Source organism: Oncorhynchus gorbuscha, linkage group LG07 (genome assembly GCF_021184085.1).
Source record: "Oncorhynchus gorbuscha isolate QuinsamMale2020 ecotype Even-year linkage group LG07, OgorEven_v1.0, whole genome shotgun sequence".
NCBI lineage: Eukaryota > Metazoa > Chordata > Actinopteri > Salmoniformes > Salmonidae > Oncorhynchus > Oncorhynchus gorbuscha.
Genome location: NC_060179.1, coordinates 49,446,159 through 49,458,673, shown reverse-complemented (window position 1 = coordinate 49,458,673; position 12,515 = coordinate 49,446,159). Strand labels below are relative to the sequence as shown.

General features: G+C 45.5%; 1 protein-coding gene across 1 annotated transcript; it reads left to right on the top strand.

Moving 5' to 3' along the window:
• The first annotated feature begins 1,860 nt into the window (after positions 1 to 1,860).
• LOC124039243 lies at positions 1,861 to 9,076 on the top strand. The gene is made up of 11 exons (XM_046355152.1): positions 1,861 to 1,911; positions 2,049 to 2,136; positions 2,322 to 3,477; positions 3,613 to 3,739; positions 4,073 to 4,584; positions 4,734 to 4,860; positions 5,172 to 5,716; positions 5,866 to 5,992; positions 7,422 to 7,870; positions 8,052 to 8,634; positions 8,800 to 9,076. The coding sequence occupies exons 3-11, from the start codon at positions 2,338 to 2,340 to the stop codon at positions 8,892 to 8,894; spliced, it is 3,705 nt and encodes a 1,234-aa protein (XP_046211108.1). The 5' UTR covers positions 1,861 to 1,911; positions 2,049 to 2,136; positions 2,322 to 2,337; the 3' UTR covers positions 8,895 to 9,076.
• Positions 9,077 to 12,515: the final 3,439 nt, after the last annotated feature.

Sequence of the window (12,515 nt, the reverse complement as noted above, 5' to 3'; positions counted from 1 at the left end):
ATCTCTACCCGGCACAGCCAGAAGAGGACTGGCCACCCCACATAGCCCGGTTCCTCTCTAGGTTTCTTCCTAGGTTTTGGCCTTTCTAGGGAGTTTTTCCTAGCCACCGTGCTTTTACACCTGCATTGTTTGCTGTTTGGGGTTTTAGGCTGGGTTTCTGTACAGCACTTTGAGATATCAGCTGATGTACGAAGGGCTATATAAATAAATTTGATTTGATTTGATTTGAACATATCTGTATTGTAACTTCAGTTAGGTTTAAAAATGCATTTTCTCTCAGCCTCATGGCAAAATGTGTACAATAGCAGGAAGTTTCTGGCCCACCCAAATGTCTGCAGGCCCACCCATCAACAAATGTCAGGCTACGCCACTGAATCACTGTCATAGGCTCAATGGGAAATCAATGTGAAAGTAGAGGAAGGATAAAAAAGGCAGGAATGTTCAGTTGCTCTGTATTTGATTTTAAGGTTCAGAAAGGAAGCAGAGGAAGGGAATGACATTAGTCACCTGGTAAGAGATTAGAAAGATGTCTACAGTATAAGTTAAGTGGAGATAATATACAGTCAGTGAGTTATCCTTTCTAATAAACAATGTACTTATTTAGCATTGGCTCATGGTATGTTGATATCAATATTTTACCCTCACTGCTATGGGCATTAATGGCACCCCCTGTTTCCTGTGACAGACCTGGGAGGTGAACACTCAACTCAGAATGAGGGACGTTGAACATGAGGCTTTTACTGAGCTGGCCACCGACCTTAGTCAGGCCATTAACTCACTTGACTTTACTGCTGATCTCTCCTACCTGTGAGTCACATTCACTCTTTCTGTTACAGTTATTTGGTCTATGTATTATTCTATCCATCTACTGATGCTAAATGAAATGACGAGTGCAGGGGCCGATATCAATCAAACTTCATTTACTGTATGTAGCACATTTCTTACAGAGGATGCGTTTCAAAGTGCATAAAAGTGTTTCCTCTTCTCTCTATCTGGCTTGTATATTTTAGAAACCCTGAGGTCTGCGATGAAGTTGTAAGAGCTCGAAAGAGCATTTCCCAGAGCCTGGCCTTCCAGCCGTACTCTGAGCTGTGCTGTCCCTCTAAGGTGGTGGTGGACATCGTGTCCAGGCTGCTCCAGGCCCTCTGGTCCTGCCAGATGGAAAGCCCCTGTGACCGGTCCTCCATGGCCCTGAGTGACATGAGTGTCACCATAGTGCTGGCAGTAGTGGAGAACCTCTCTAGAGTTCTGAAGGCTCCTCCTGTCGCTCAAGTCTACTACTCCCGTTCCACTGGTGTCAGGATGGTCCACTCACTCAACCGTAAGATCCAGTGCCTAAACAGCCCTGAGGACCTTAGGAGAGCTCTTTTCACCCAAAGTTCCACCTTGATCAGCACCATCATTGAAGCTGTGAGCACCAAAGTCCAGAGGCTGTTTGAAGCTCCTGCTGACTACATTCCATTAAGCTCTATCCGCAGCTGGCTATCAGAGCCCAAGGCAAGCGAGGTTCGTCCAAAGTGCCCTGACCAGCTGGTAATCTCCTCGGAGCTCCTGAGGAACATCATTGGCATGATAGTTTATGTAGTCTTCGAAGGCCACCTAGAGGAAGACATCAACCTTCATTACTGGCCCCTCATAAACGACATAATCCACCAGCTGTCACTGTGTGGGGTCAAAGTCACAAAGAAAGGGAGCAAGGCCAACTGGCACATTGGCTGGTACCAGATCCTTGAGATGGTGACAAATATCCATACTCATCTTCATTACTATACTGGCACGGAGCTGGTACTAAAGTTGGCAACATCTGCCAGGGCCACCATGCTAACGAGGCACATGGTTCACCATGTGGTCGAGGAGCTGGTAAAGCTGAAGGACGTGGATGAAGGGACACTAGCTTCAGGGAGCAGTGAGGTGAGCAATGATTACAAGTGTTTATCTTTATGAAAGTCCACTCATACAAAGCATTTTTGTTGTTGTTGTTGTTGATAAAAAGAAGATTTGCAATGTCGCAAATATTACCTTAAGTATGATGTCCTTGTTGCTTTCAGTCTGTCACAGCACCCCTAATCACTAACCCCGTCAAAGTGGACAACATCACAACAAACATGACCACGACTCCAGTTGACCTCCAGTCAGGTGAGTTAAATTGACACGGATCAATTTGACAGGTGTCCATGTCTTACTGTAATATAACTTATTAGCTAATGTTTTGAAACTAGACAGTTTCGCAATAAGTTGTGTTTGTATGAGATAGATTTTCTCCTTCTAATTTCAAGGGAATGTTGTGGTAAAACACTCAGCACCCTGTATTCCACCTGCAGGCTTTGCCCCGGCACCATGCATATTACCCCCAGGCTTTGCCACTGCATCCTGCATCCCACCACCGGGCTTTGCCCCAGCATCCTGCACCCTACCACCAGTCTTTGCCCTGGCATCATGCCCACTCCCAGCAGGCTTTTCCCCGGCATCATGTCCCCCACCACCAGGCTTTGCCCCTCTATCCTTCCCCCCACCACCAGGCTTTGCCCCTCTATCCTGCACCCCACCACCAGGATTTTCCCAGGCATCATGCCCCCCAACACCAGGCCTTGCCCCTCTATCATGCCCCCCACCACCAGGCTTTGCCCATCTATCCTGCCCCCCACCACCAGGCTTTGCCCAGGCATCCTGCCAGCCACCACCAGGCTTTGCCCTTGCATCCTGCACCCTACCACCAGTCTTTGCCCCGGCATCATGCCCACTCCCAGCAGGCTTTTCCCCGGCATCATGTCCCCCACCACCAGGCTTTGCCCCTCTATCATGCCCCCCACCACCAGGCTTTGCCCCTCTATCATGCCCCCCACCACCATTCTTTGCCCCTCTATCATGCCCCCCACCACCAGGCTTTGCCCTTCTATCCTTCCCCCCACCACCAGGCTTTGCCCCTCTATCCTGCCCCCCACCACCAGGATTTTCCCAGGCATCATGCCCCCCAACACCAGGCCTTGCCCCTCTATCATGCCCCCCACCACCAGGCTTTGCCCCGGGAAAGTGCCCCCCACCACCAGGCTTTGCCCAGGCATTGCTCCCCCACCACCAGGCTTTGCCCAGGCATCCTGCCCCCCACGATCAGGCTTTATCCCGGCGTCATGCTCCCCACCACCAGGCTTTCCCCCGGCATCTTGCCACCCACCACTCACTATCGCAGATCATATCTGCACTCTAATTCAGAGCATCACTGCCAGATCCAACAACATCGTCAACAAGGAGCTGGAGAAGTGTATCGACTCTTATAGTAAGAGCATCTGGGCTGACACTTTCTACTGCGAGTACATGAAGATGTACCCATCACCCCAGGGGATTGAAGCCTTCTCATTTGATGAGGAGAGATTTTTAGTGGTGGCCAACATAATCGGCAGAATATTGCTGAACAATCTCCAGCTGGAGATGCTCCTCTCAGTGGAAGACTTTAATGTGGATGAAGTAGGGAGCAGTGGGGTAAGCAACAATCACAAGTGTTTATCCTTATGAAAGTCCACTCATTCAATTTTCTCTGATAAAAATAAAGAGGTAAAGAGGAGATATGAAATGTAACAAATGTTCTGTTAAATATTGTGTCCTTGTTGCTTTCAGTCTGTGGACTTGAACCTGGCGATCCCAGAGACCCCTAACCCTGTCAAAGTGGTAGACAACACAACACCCCTGACCACTAATCCAGTCCACCTTGAGGTTTTGGATGAAACACTTGTCCTTCAGTCAGGTGAGTTACACTGTCACAATCACTTTGACAGGTGATCATTTTTCACTGTAATGTAACTTACTGGCTCAAGTTTTATAACTAGACAGTTTGGTAATTAAGTTAAATACGTCCTCCAGAGATTGTTGAACTTTTCCTGTTGAAAAGAGATATCCCAAGTATAAATATAGTAAAGTATACACACTAAAGCAGTGGTCACCATCTGGCCATTCGCAGTCGACTGGTCGATCTCCAAGGCATTTCTAGTCAATCACCAAACATGTATGTAAAAAACCCAACAATAAAGCCTTAAAGTTTTTATGTAAGATTGATCTTCACTTTGTCCGCCACCACCAGGCTTTTCCCCGGCACCCTGCACCCCACCACCTGAATTTGCCCCAACACCCTGCATTCCACCTCCAGGCTTTGCCCTGGCAACCTACACCTCGTCGCCAAGCTTTGTCGCTAATGCCATGCAGGGCTTTGGCACCAAAGTCATCCTGAAACAAATGGTCCTGCTATTCTTGGAGAGGCTCCCTCCTTCGTCAGAGGACCTTGAGTCAGAGTTCCTGACTATCACCGATCGTATCTGCACGCTGTTTCAAAGCATCACTGCCAGATTCCGCAACATCGTTAATGAGGAGCTGGAGAAGTGTACCGACTCTGACAGTAAGAAGTACTGGGCTTACACCTTCTACTGGGAGTATATGAAGAGGTACCCATCATCCCAGTGCCTGGGGATTGAAGCCTTCACATGTGATGAGGAGAGATGTTTAGTGGTGGCCAAAATGTTTGCAAAGAAGATGTGCCCCAAGATGCTCCCCTCAGCAGCAGACTTCAACGAGGCTGAAGATTCAGGCAGCAATGGAGTAAGCGATAATTTCAAGTGTTTATCTTTATGAAAGTCTGCTCATTAAATTATCTCTGATAAAAATACAAATAAATGTCAATGTTGTGAAAAAGGAGATATGAAATGTAGGAAATGTTCTGTTAAATATTGTGTCCTTGTTGCTTTCAGTCTGTGGACTTGAACCTGGCGATCCCAGAGACCCCTAACCCTGTCAAAGTGGTAGACATCACAACACCCCTGACCACTAATCCAGTCAACCTTGAGGTTTTGGATGAAACACTTGTCCTTCAGTCAGGTGAGTTACACTGTCACAATCACTTTGGCAGGTGATCATTTTTCACTGTAATGTAACTTATTGGCTAAAGTTTTATAACTAGACAGTTTGGTAATTAAGTTAAAGACGTCCTCCAGAGATTGTTAAACTTTTCCTGTTGAAAAGAGATATCACAAGTATAAATCCAGTAAAGTACACACACTAAAGCAGAGGTCACCAACCGGCCAATCGCAATCGACTGGTCGATCTCCAAGGCATTCCTAGTCAATCACTAAACATGTTTGTAAAAAACCCAACAATAGACTGATCTTCACTTTGTCCGCCACCATCAGGCTTTTCCACGGCACACTGCACCCCACCACCAGGCTTTTCCCCGGCACCCTGCACCCCACCAACAGAATTTTCCCCAGCACCCTTCATTCCACCCCCAGGCTTTGCCCTGGCAGCCTGCACCTCGTCGCCAAGCTTTGCCGCAAATGCCACACAGGGCTTTGGCACGAAAGTCATCCTGAAACAAATTGTCCTGCTATTCTTGGAGAGGCTCCCTCCTGCGTCAGAGGACCTTGAGTCAGAGTTCCTGACTATCACCGATCGTATCTGCACGCTGTTTCAAAGCATCACTGCCAGATTCCGCAACATCGTTAATGAGGAGCTGGAGAAGTGTACCGACTCTGACAGTATGCAGTACTGGGCTTACACCTTCTACTGGGAGTATATGAAGAGGTACCCATCATCCCAGTGCCTGGGGATCGAAGCCTTCACATGTGATGAGGAGAGATGTTTAGTGGTGGCCAAATTGTTTGCAATGAAGATGTGCCCCAAGATGCTCCCCTCAGCAGCAGACTTCGACAAGGCTGAAGATTCAGGCAGCAATGGAGTAAGCAATGATTTCAAGTGTTTATCTTTATGAATGTCCACTCATTAAATTATCTCTGATAAAAATACAAATAAATGTCAATGTTGAGAAAAAGGAGATATGAAATGCAGCAAATGTTCTGGTCAATATTGTGTCCTTGTTGCTTTCAGTCTGTGGACTTGAACCTGGCGATCCCGGAGACCCCTAACCCTGTCAAAGTGGTAGACATCACAACACCCCTGACCACTAATCCAGTCAACCTTGAGGTTTTGGATGAAACACTTGTCCTTCAGTCAGGTGAGTTACACTGTCACAATCACTTTGACAGGTGATCATGTTTTACTGTAATGTAACTTATTGGCTAAAGTTTTATAACTCGACAGTTTGGTAATTAAGTTAAAGACGTCCTCCAGAGATTGTTGAACTTTTCCTGTTGAAAAGAGATATACCAAGTATGAATACAGTACACACACTAAAGCAGTGGTCACCAACCGGCCAATCGCAATCGACTGGTCGATCACCAAGGCATTTCTAGTCAATCACCAAAAATGTTTTAAAAAACAACAATAAAGCCTTACGTTCCTATTTTTTGTGTTACTTTCATGCTGTTGGTGGTAGGTGCACTTGATTCAGCAGCCCAAGTGTTGTTGGTGGTAGGTGCACTTGATTCAGCAGCCCTAGTGTTGTTGGTGGTAGGTGCACTTGATTCAGCAGCCCTAGTGTTGTTGGTGGCAGCCCTAGGTTGTTGGTGGTAGGTGCACTTGATTCAGCAGCCCTAGCACTTGATTCAGCAGCCCTAGCGCCGGGAAGGCATAGTTTTCACATTTTGAACCATTTCATGTGTCTGAAGGTAGAACGCGAACCCGGCAGGCGCAGAGAGCAAATCAAATGAATTGGTGCATGAGGTGGAAATAATGCAGTGGGCCTTGCTTGAGTTTCACCCTCAGCTGGAGTGCAGAGGAGTAAGTTGAGAGGCAAGCCTCACTGCTTGTCTCTCCCCTCAGACTGACCATCAGTCCTGTAAAAAAATTCAAGTGAATTATTATGCTCACTCAGCTTTGCCTCCCAAATAATACAACACATTATCTAATTACCAGTGTTATCATCTATCAAAAAAAAAATATATATATTATTTAAACCCACGGTGTGAAAAGATCAACATTGGCAGGCCAATCCAAGCGTAGCCCATGTGCAGTGATAATGTATTGGGCCTACAACCTACTGAACAAACCTCATTGCTACAGAACAGTTTAGAAATAGTTCATGTTGCATCGTTTAACTTTTTTTAAAGTCATGTTTAAAAAAAATCTGAGCGGTAGATCTGGACTTGCATTTTGACTCAGAAATTGATCTTGACTCAGAAAGTGATTTTGACTCAGAAAAGGTTGGCGACAACTGCTCTCAAGGGGAAAACGTTTTTAGCAAAATACAGTTTCTTAGAGACAACTGCCAACTTCAAGGAGCAGGCTATTCAAGGTGTTGGTCTGATGGTGATCCGTGAAGTCATCGGCCGCACCCCTTTCTTGAGGAACAATAAAGAAGCAATATAGAACAAAAGAGAAATGGCCCACCCCCACACTTGTGCTATGTCATGACATACCTAGACCACCTGTTGAGAGGTGACTTTTGTTAAGTACATCAGGTGTTACCTGAGGTGAAAAGGACACTAGAGTGCCACTTCTAGTTTTTATGTAAGACTGATCTTAATTTTGTCCGCCACCAACAGGCTTTGCCCCGGCACCCTGCATTCCACCTCCAGGTTTTTCCCCAGGACCCTGCATTCCACCTCCAGGCTTTTCCCCAGCCCCCTGCATTCCACCCTCAGGCTTTGCCCTGACATCCTGCATTCCACCCTCAGACTTTGCCCTGACATCCTGCACCGCATCGCCAAGCTTCGCCGCTAATGCCATGCAGGGCTTTGGCACGAAAATCATCCTGAAACAAATGGTCCTGCTATTCTTGGAGAGGCTCCCTCCTACATCAGACAACCTTGAGTCAGAGTTCCTCACTATCATGAAGAGGTGCCCATCATCCCAGTGCCTGGAGATTGAAGCCTTCACATGTGATGAGGAGAGATGTTTAGTGGTGGCCACCTTGTTTGCAAAGAAATTGTACCCCAAGATGTTCCTCTCAGCAGCAGACGTCGACGAGGCTGAAGATTCAGGGAGCAATGGAGTAAGCGATGGTTTTAAGTGTTTATCTTATTAAAGTCCACTCATTCAGTTGTCTCTGATCCAAAAATGTATTGTTGTCAATATTGGTAAATTGTTTAAAAAAAAGAAATAGAACATCTGCAATGTTGCAAATGTTATGTTAAATAATATCTATATTAAATATTTCATATTTTTGCTTTCAGTCTGTGGACATGAACCTGGCAATCGCCAACAAATTTGTCCCTAACCCTGTCAAGGTGTTGGAGTTGCTTCAACCCCTGTCACTTCCAGACATCAAAAAGCCCTTGACCACTATCCATGACAAAGTGCTGGACAACACAACAACACCCCTGGTTGATGACCCAGCTAAGGTGGACAACATCACAACACCCCTGGTTGATGCCCCAGTTAAGGTGGACAACATCACAACACCCCTGGTTGATGCCCCAGCTAAGGTGGACAACATCACAACACCCCTGGTTGATGTCCCAGTTAAGATAGACAACATCACAACACCCCTGGTTGATGCCCCAGCTAAGGTGGACAACATCACAACACCCCTGGTTGATGCCCCAGTTAAGGTGGACAACATCACAACACCCCTGGTTGATGTCCCAGTTAAGATAGACAACATCACAACACCCCTGGTTGATGCCCCAGCTAAGGTGGACAACATCACAACACCCCTGGTTGATGCCCCAGTTAAGGTGGACAACATCACAACACCCCTGGCCACTATTCCAGTCCACCTTAAGGTTACGAATGAACCAGTTGACCTCCAGTCAGGTGAGTTACATTAACACAGATCACTTTGACAGGTTTTCATTTCCCTCTGTAATATAAGGTATTGGCTATTGTTTTATTTTAACACGACAGTTTTATAACTAACTAATTTGTAACTAATTTAAGCTATTTTGTTGTTGTGATTGTTCTTCTCCTTCTCTTTTCCAGAAGATGTTGTGGTCATTAAACCAAAGAAAAGCAGAGTCATGAGATTCTTCCGTCGACTTTTCTGCTGCATATACGAAGATGATTTGATGGTGTGAACCTGACCAGCTTTTCAGAGGATGACTTCAGCTCACACACAAACACACGGGCGCGCACACACACATATACGCATGCCCACACACACACACGCACACACACACCAGATGTTGTTTAACATGAGTTTCGCATGTTAAATATTTCTCTATAATTTTTCCTCATTAAATATTTTATTATGTCTTCATTCAATGACTATTTTTACTATTTACAGTAGCAATCAATTTGTATTGTTATTTTTTTGTAACTATTTACAGTTTCAATTCACATTTCATCACAAACTTACAGTTTTTTACAATCGCTCGGACCCATTTCTCAATACTTAGGTCACTCTTTCAAAACTCTTCACACAGTGAGCATAACAGCAGTCTATGTGGGCTAAACTATGGATCATTTTTCATTGCTTTGGCACAAAATGCATTCAATGACTACATCTTTCAATTTTCATAAACTCTTTTCTCACTCAGACACAACCACCACCAAAAGTCTATGTACCTACAGGCCAATTTGCACATGTTTACATACACTTTTCAAAACTGTTAAACTTAAAATCAAAACCTAAAATTACACAAAATTGAGTAAGACTTACATTTGCTACATTTCTACAGTAATAGCGAATTGAAATATTTTCCAAATCTATAAAATGAAATTCTATCAAAACAATTAGACCAACCACAGCTGATTCCCATTGTAGATGAACACCTACCCAGGTGTTAGTCTTTCCATTTCATTACCATCTATACAAAAGGGGACATTTTAGGAATAATGCTGTACTGTAATGTACACATGGACCCAGCCAGAGATAGAGAAGTGGCTGACAGAGGAAGAAGAGTGGCTGGGAGAGGGAGAGGTGTACATATGCATGGTGGAAGAAGACCGAGAGGAAGATCAAGAGCTGTAGTCTGAGATGAGATTAGGGCTACTATATATGATCATGTAATATATCATGATCTATCAATGAGAGAGGCTGGTCTGAGAATGCAGCCAAATCTGCAGCACTCAACAGTGGCATCTATTCAGAGAAATTTCCAGCAAAACAACAGGTAACATGTGCATTCTGCAAGGGCATCTGACTGAACTGCACATTACAGAAGTCTATTGAGCAAAGCCTCCAAACCTACGTGTGTGTAATTGTTTTTGTATTTCTGCTTAGGACCCAACGGTTACCTCCTACAGGCGGGAGAGGTAGGATTTTCACTGCTATGCAGGAAACTGCAATCGTTGATATGGTCATCAGAAACAATGGCATAAAACTCACAGAGATTCAGGACAGAGTGTTGGCAGACAATGTAAGCATGACAACTATTCTAGAGTCCTGAAACAACATCAAGTCAGAATGAAGCAGTTGCGCACTGTCCCTTTGAGAGGAACTCTGAACGAGTCAAGCAACTCAGGAACCAATAAGTCCAGGTAAAATGACTATAAAATATAGAACTGGTTTTGAACAAAACCAAACAGGGCAGAGGCACACAATGGCGTGTTTTAAGGTATAATGTAAACTACCGTAGTATCCTAACTCTTATGTTGTCTTGTGGATTTATTTTAGAGAGTCATGGAGATTGAAGCCAGGCAAACACCCCACGTATTCATCTTTGTGGATGAGGCTGGTTTCAACTTGGCCAAAACACGGTGGCGAGGAAGGAATGTGATTGGGAAAAGAGCCTCAGTGGATGTCCTGGGCCAGAGGGGTTCCAATATCACAATGTGTGCAGCAATATCCTCTGATGGATGGCTGTTACACAAACCTCTAATTGGGACATACAACACTGAGCGTCTCATTTAATTTATTTTATTTTATTTTATTTCACCTTTATTTAACCAGGTAGGCTAGTTGAGAAAAGGTTCTCATTTGCAACTGCGACCTGGCCAAGATAAAGCATAGCAGTGTGAACAGACAACACAGAGTTACACATGGAGTAAACAATTAACAAGTCAATAACACAGAGAAAAAAAGGGGGGTCTATATACAATGTGTGCAAAAGGCATAAGGAGGTAGGCGAATAATTACAATATTGCAGATTAACACTGGAGTGATAAATGATCAGATGATCATGTACAGGTAGAGATATTGGTGTGCAAAAGAGCAGAAAAGTAAATAAATAAAAACTGTGGGGATGAGGTAGGTGAAAATGGGTGTGCTATTTACCAATAGATTATGTACAGCTGCAGCGATCAGTTAGCTGCTCAGCTAGCTGATGTTTGAAGTTGGTGAGGGAGATAAAAGTCTCCAACTTCAGCGATTTTTGCAATTCGTTCCAGTCACAGGCAGCAGAGTACTGGAACGAAAGGCGGCCGAATGAGGTGTTGGCTTTAGGGATGATCAATGAGATACACCTGCTGGAGCGCGTGCTACGGATGTAGAATGGACCCACGCGACTTGCCATCTTGACCAGTTGCCATCTTGACCAGTGAGCTGAGATAAGGCGGAGCTTTGCCTAGCATGGCCTTGTACATGACCTGAAGCCAGTGGGTCTGGCGACGAATATGTAGCGAGGGCCAGCCGACTAGAGCATACAAGTCGCAGTGGTGGGTAGTATAAGGTGCTTTAGTGACAAAACGGATGGCACTGTGATAAACTGCATCCAGTTTGCTGAGTAGAGTGTTGGAAGCAATTTTGTAGATGACGTCGCCGAAGTCGAGGATCGGTAGGATAGTCAGTTTTACTAGGGTAAGCTTGGCAGCGTGAGTGAAGGAGGCTTTGTTGCGGAATTGAAAGCCGATTCTTGATTTGATTTTCGATTGGAGATGTTTGATATGAGTCTGGAAGGAGAGTTTGCAGTCTAGCCAGACACCTAGGTACTTATAGGTGTCCACATATTCAAGGTCGGAACCATCCAGTGTGGTGATGCTAGTCGGGCATGCGGGTGCAGGCAGCGATCGGTTGAAAAGCATGCATTTGGTTTTACTAGCGTTTAAGAGCAGTTGGAGGCCACGGAAGGAGTGTAGTATGGCATTGAAGCTCGATTGGAGGTTAGATAGCACAGTGTCCAATGACGGGCCGAAAGTGTATACAATGGTGTCGTCTGCGTAGAGGTGGATCAGGGAATCGCCCGCAGCAAGAGCAACATCATTGATATATACAGAGAAAAGAGTCGGCCCGAGAATTGAACCCTGTGGCACCCCCATAGAGACTGCCAGAGGACCGGACAACATGCCCTCCGATTTGACACACTGAACTCTGTCTGCAAAGTAATTGGTGAACCAGGCAAGGCAGTCATCCGAAAAACCGAGGCTACTGAGTCTGCCGATAAGAATATGGTGATTGACAGAGTCGAAAGCCTTGGCAAGGTCGATGAAGACGGCTGCACAGTACTGTCTTTTATCGATGGCGGTTATGATGTCGTTTAGTACCTTGAGTGTGGCTGAGGTGCACCCGTGATCGGCTCGGAAACCAGATTGCATAGCGGAGAAGGCACGGTGGGATTCGAGATGGTCAGTGACCTGTTTGTTGACTTGGCTTTCGAAGACCTTAGATAGGCAGGGCAGAATGGATATAGGTCTGTAACAGTTTGGGTCCAGGGTGTCACCCCTTTGAAGAAGGGGATGACTTCGGCAGCTTTCCAGTCCTTGGGGATCTCAGACGATATGAAAGAGAGGTTGAACAGGCTGGTAATAGGGGTTGCGAC

Coding starts and splice junctions, on each gene's coding strand:
- LOC124039243 (XM_046355152.1), top strand. CDS start 2,338: ATGCATATTACCCCCAGGCTTTGCCACTGCATCCTGCATCCCACCACC. Junction 3,478..3,612: donor ATGAAGTAGGGAGCAGTGGG/GTAAGCAACAAT, acceptor TGTTGCTTTCAG/TCTGTGGACTTGAACCTGGC. Junction 3,740..4,072: donor AACACTTGTCCTTCAGTCAG/GTGAGTTACACT, acceptor CGCCACCACCAG/GCTTTTCCCCGGCACCCTGC.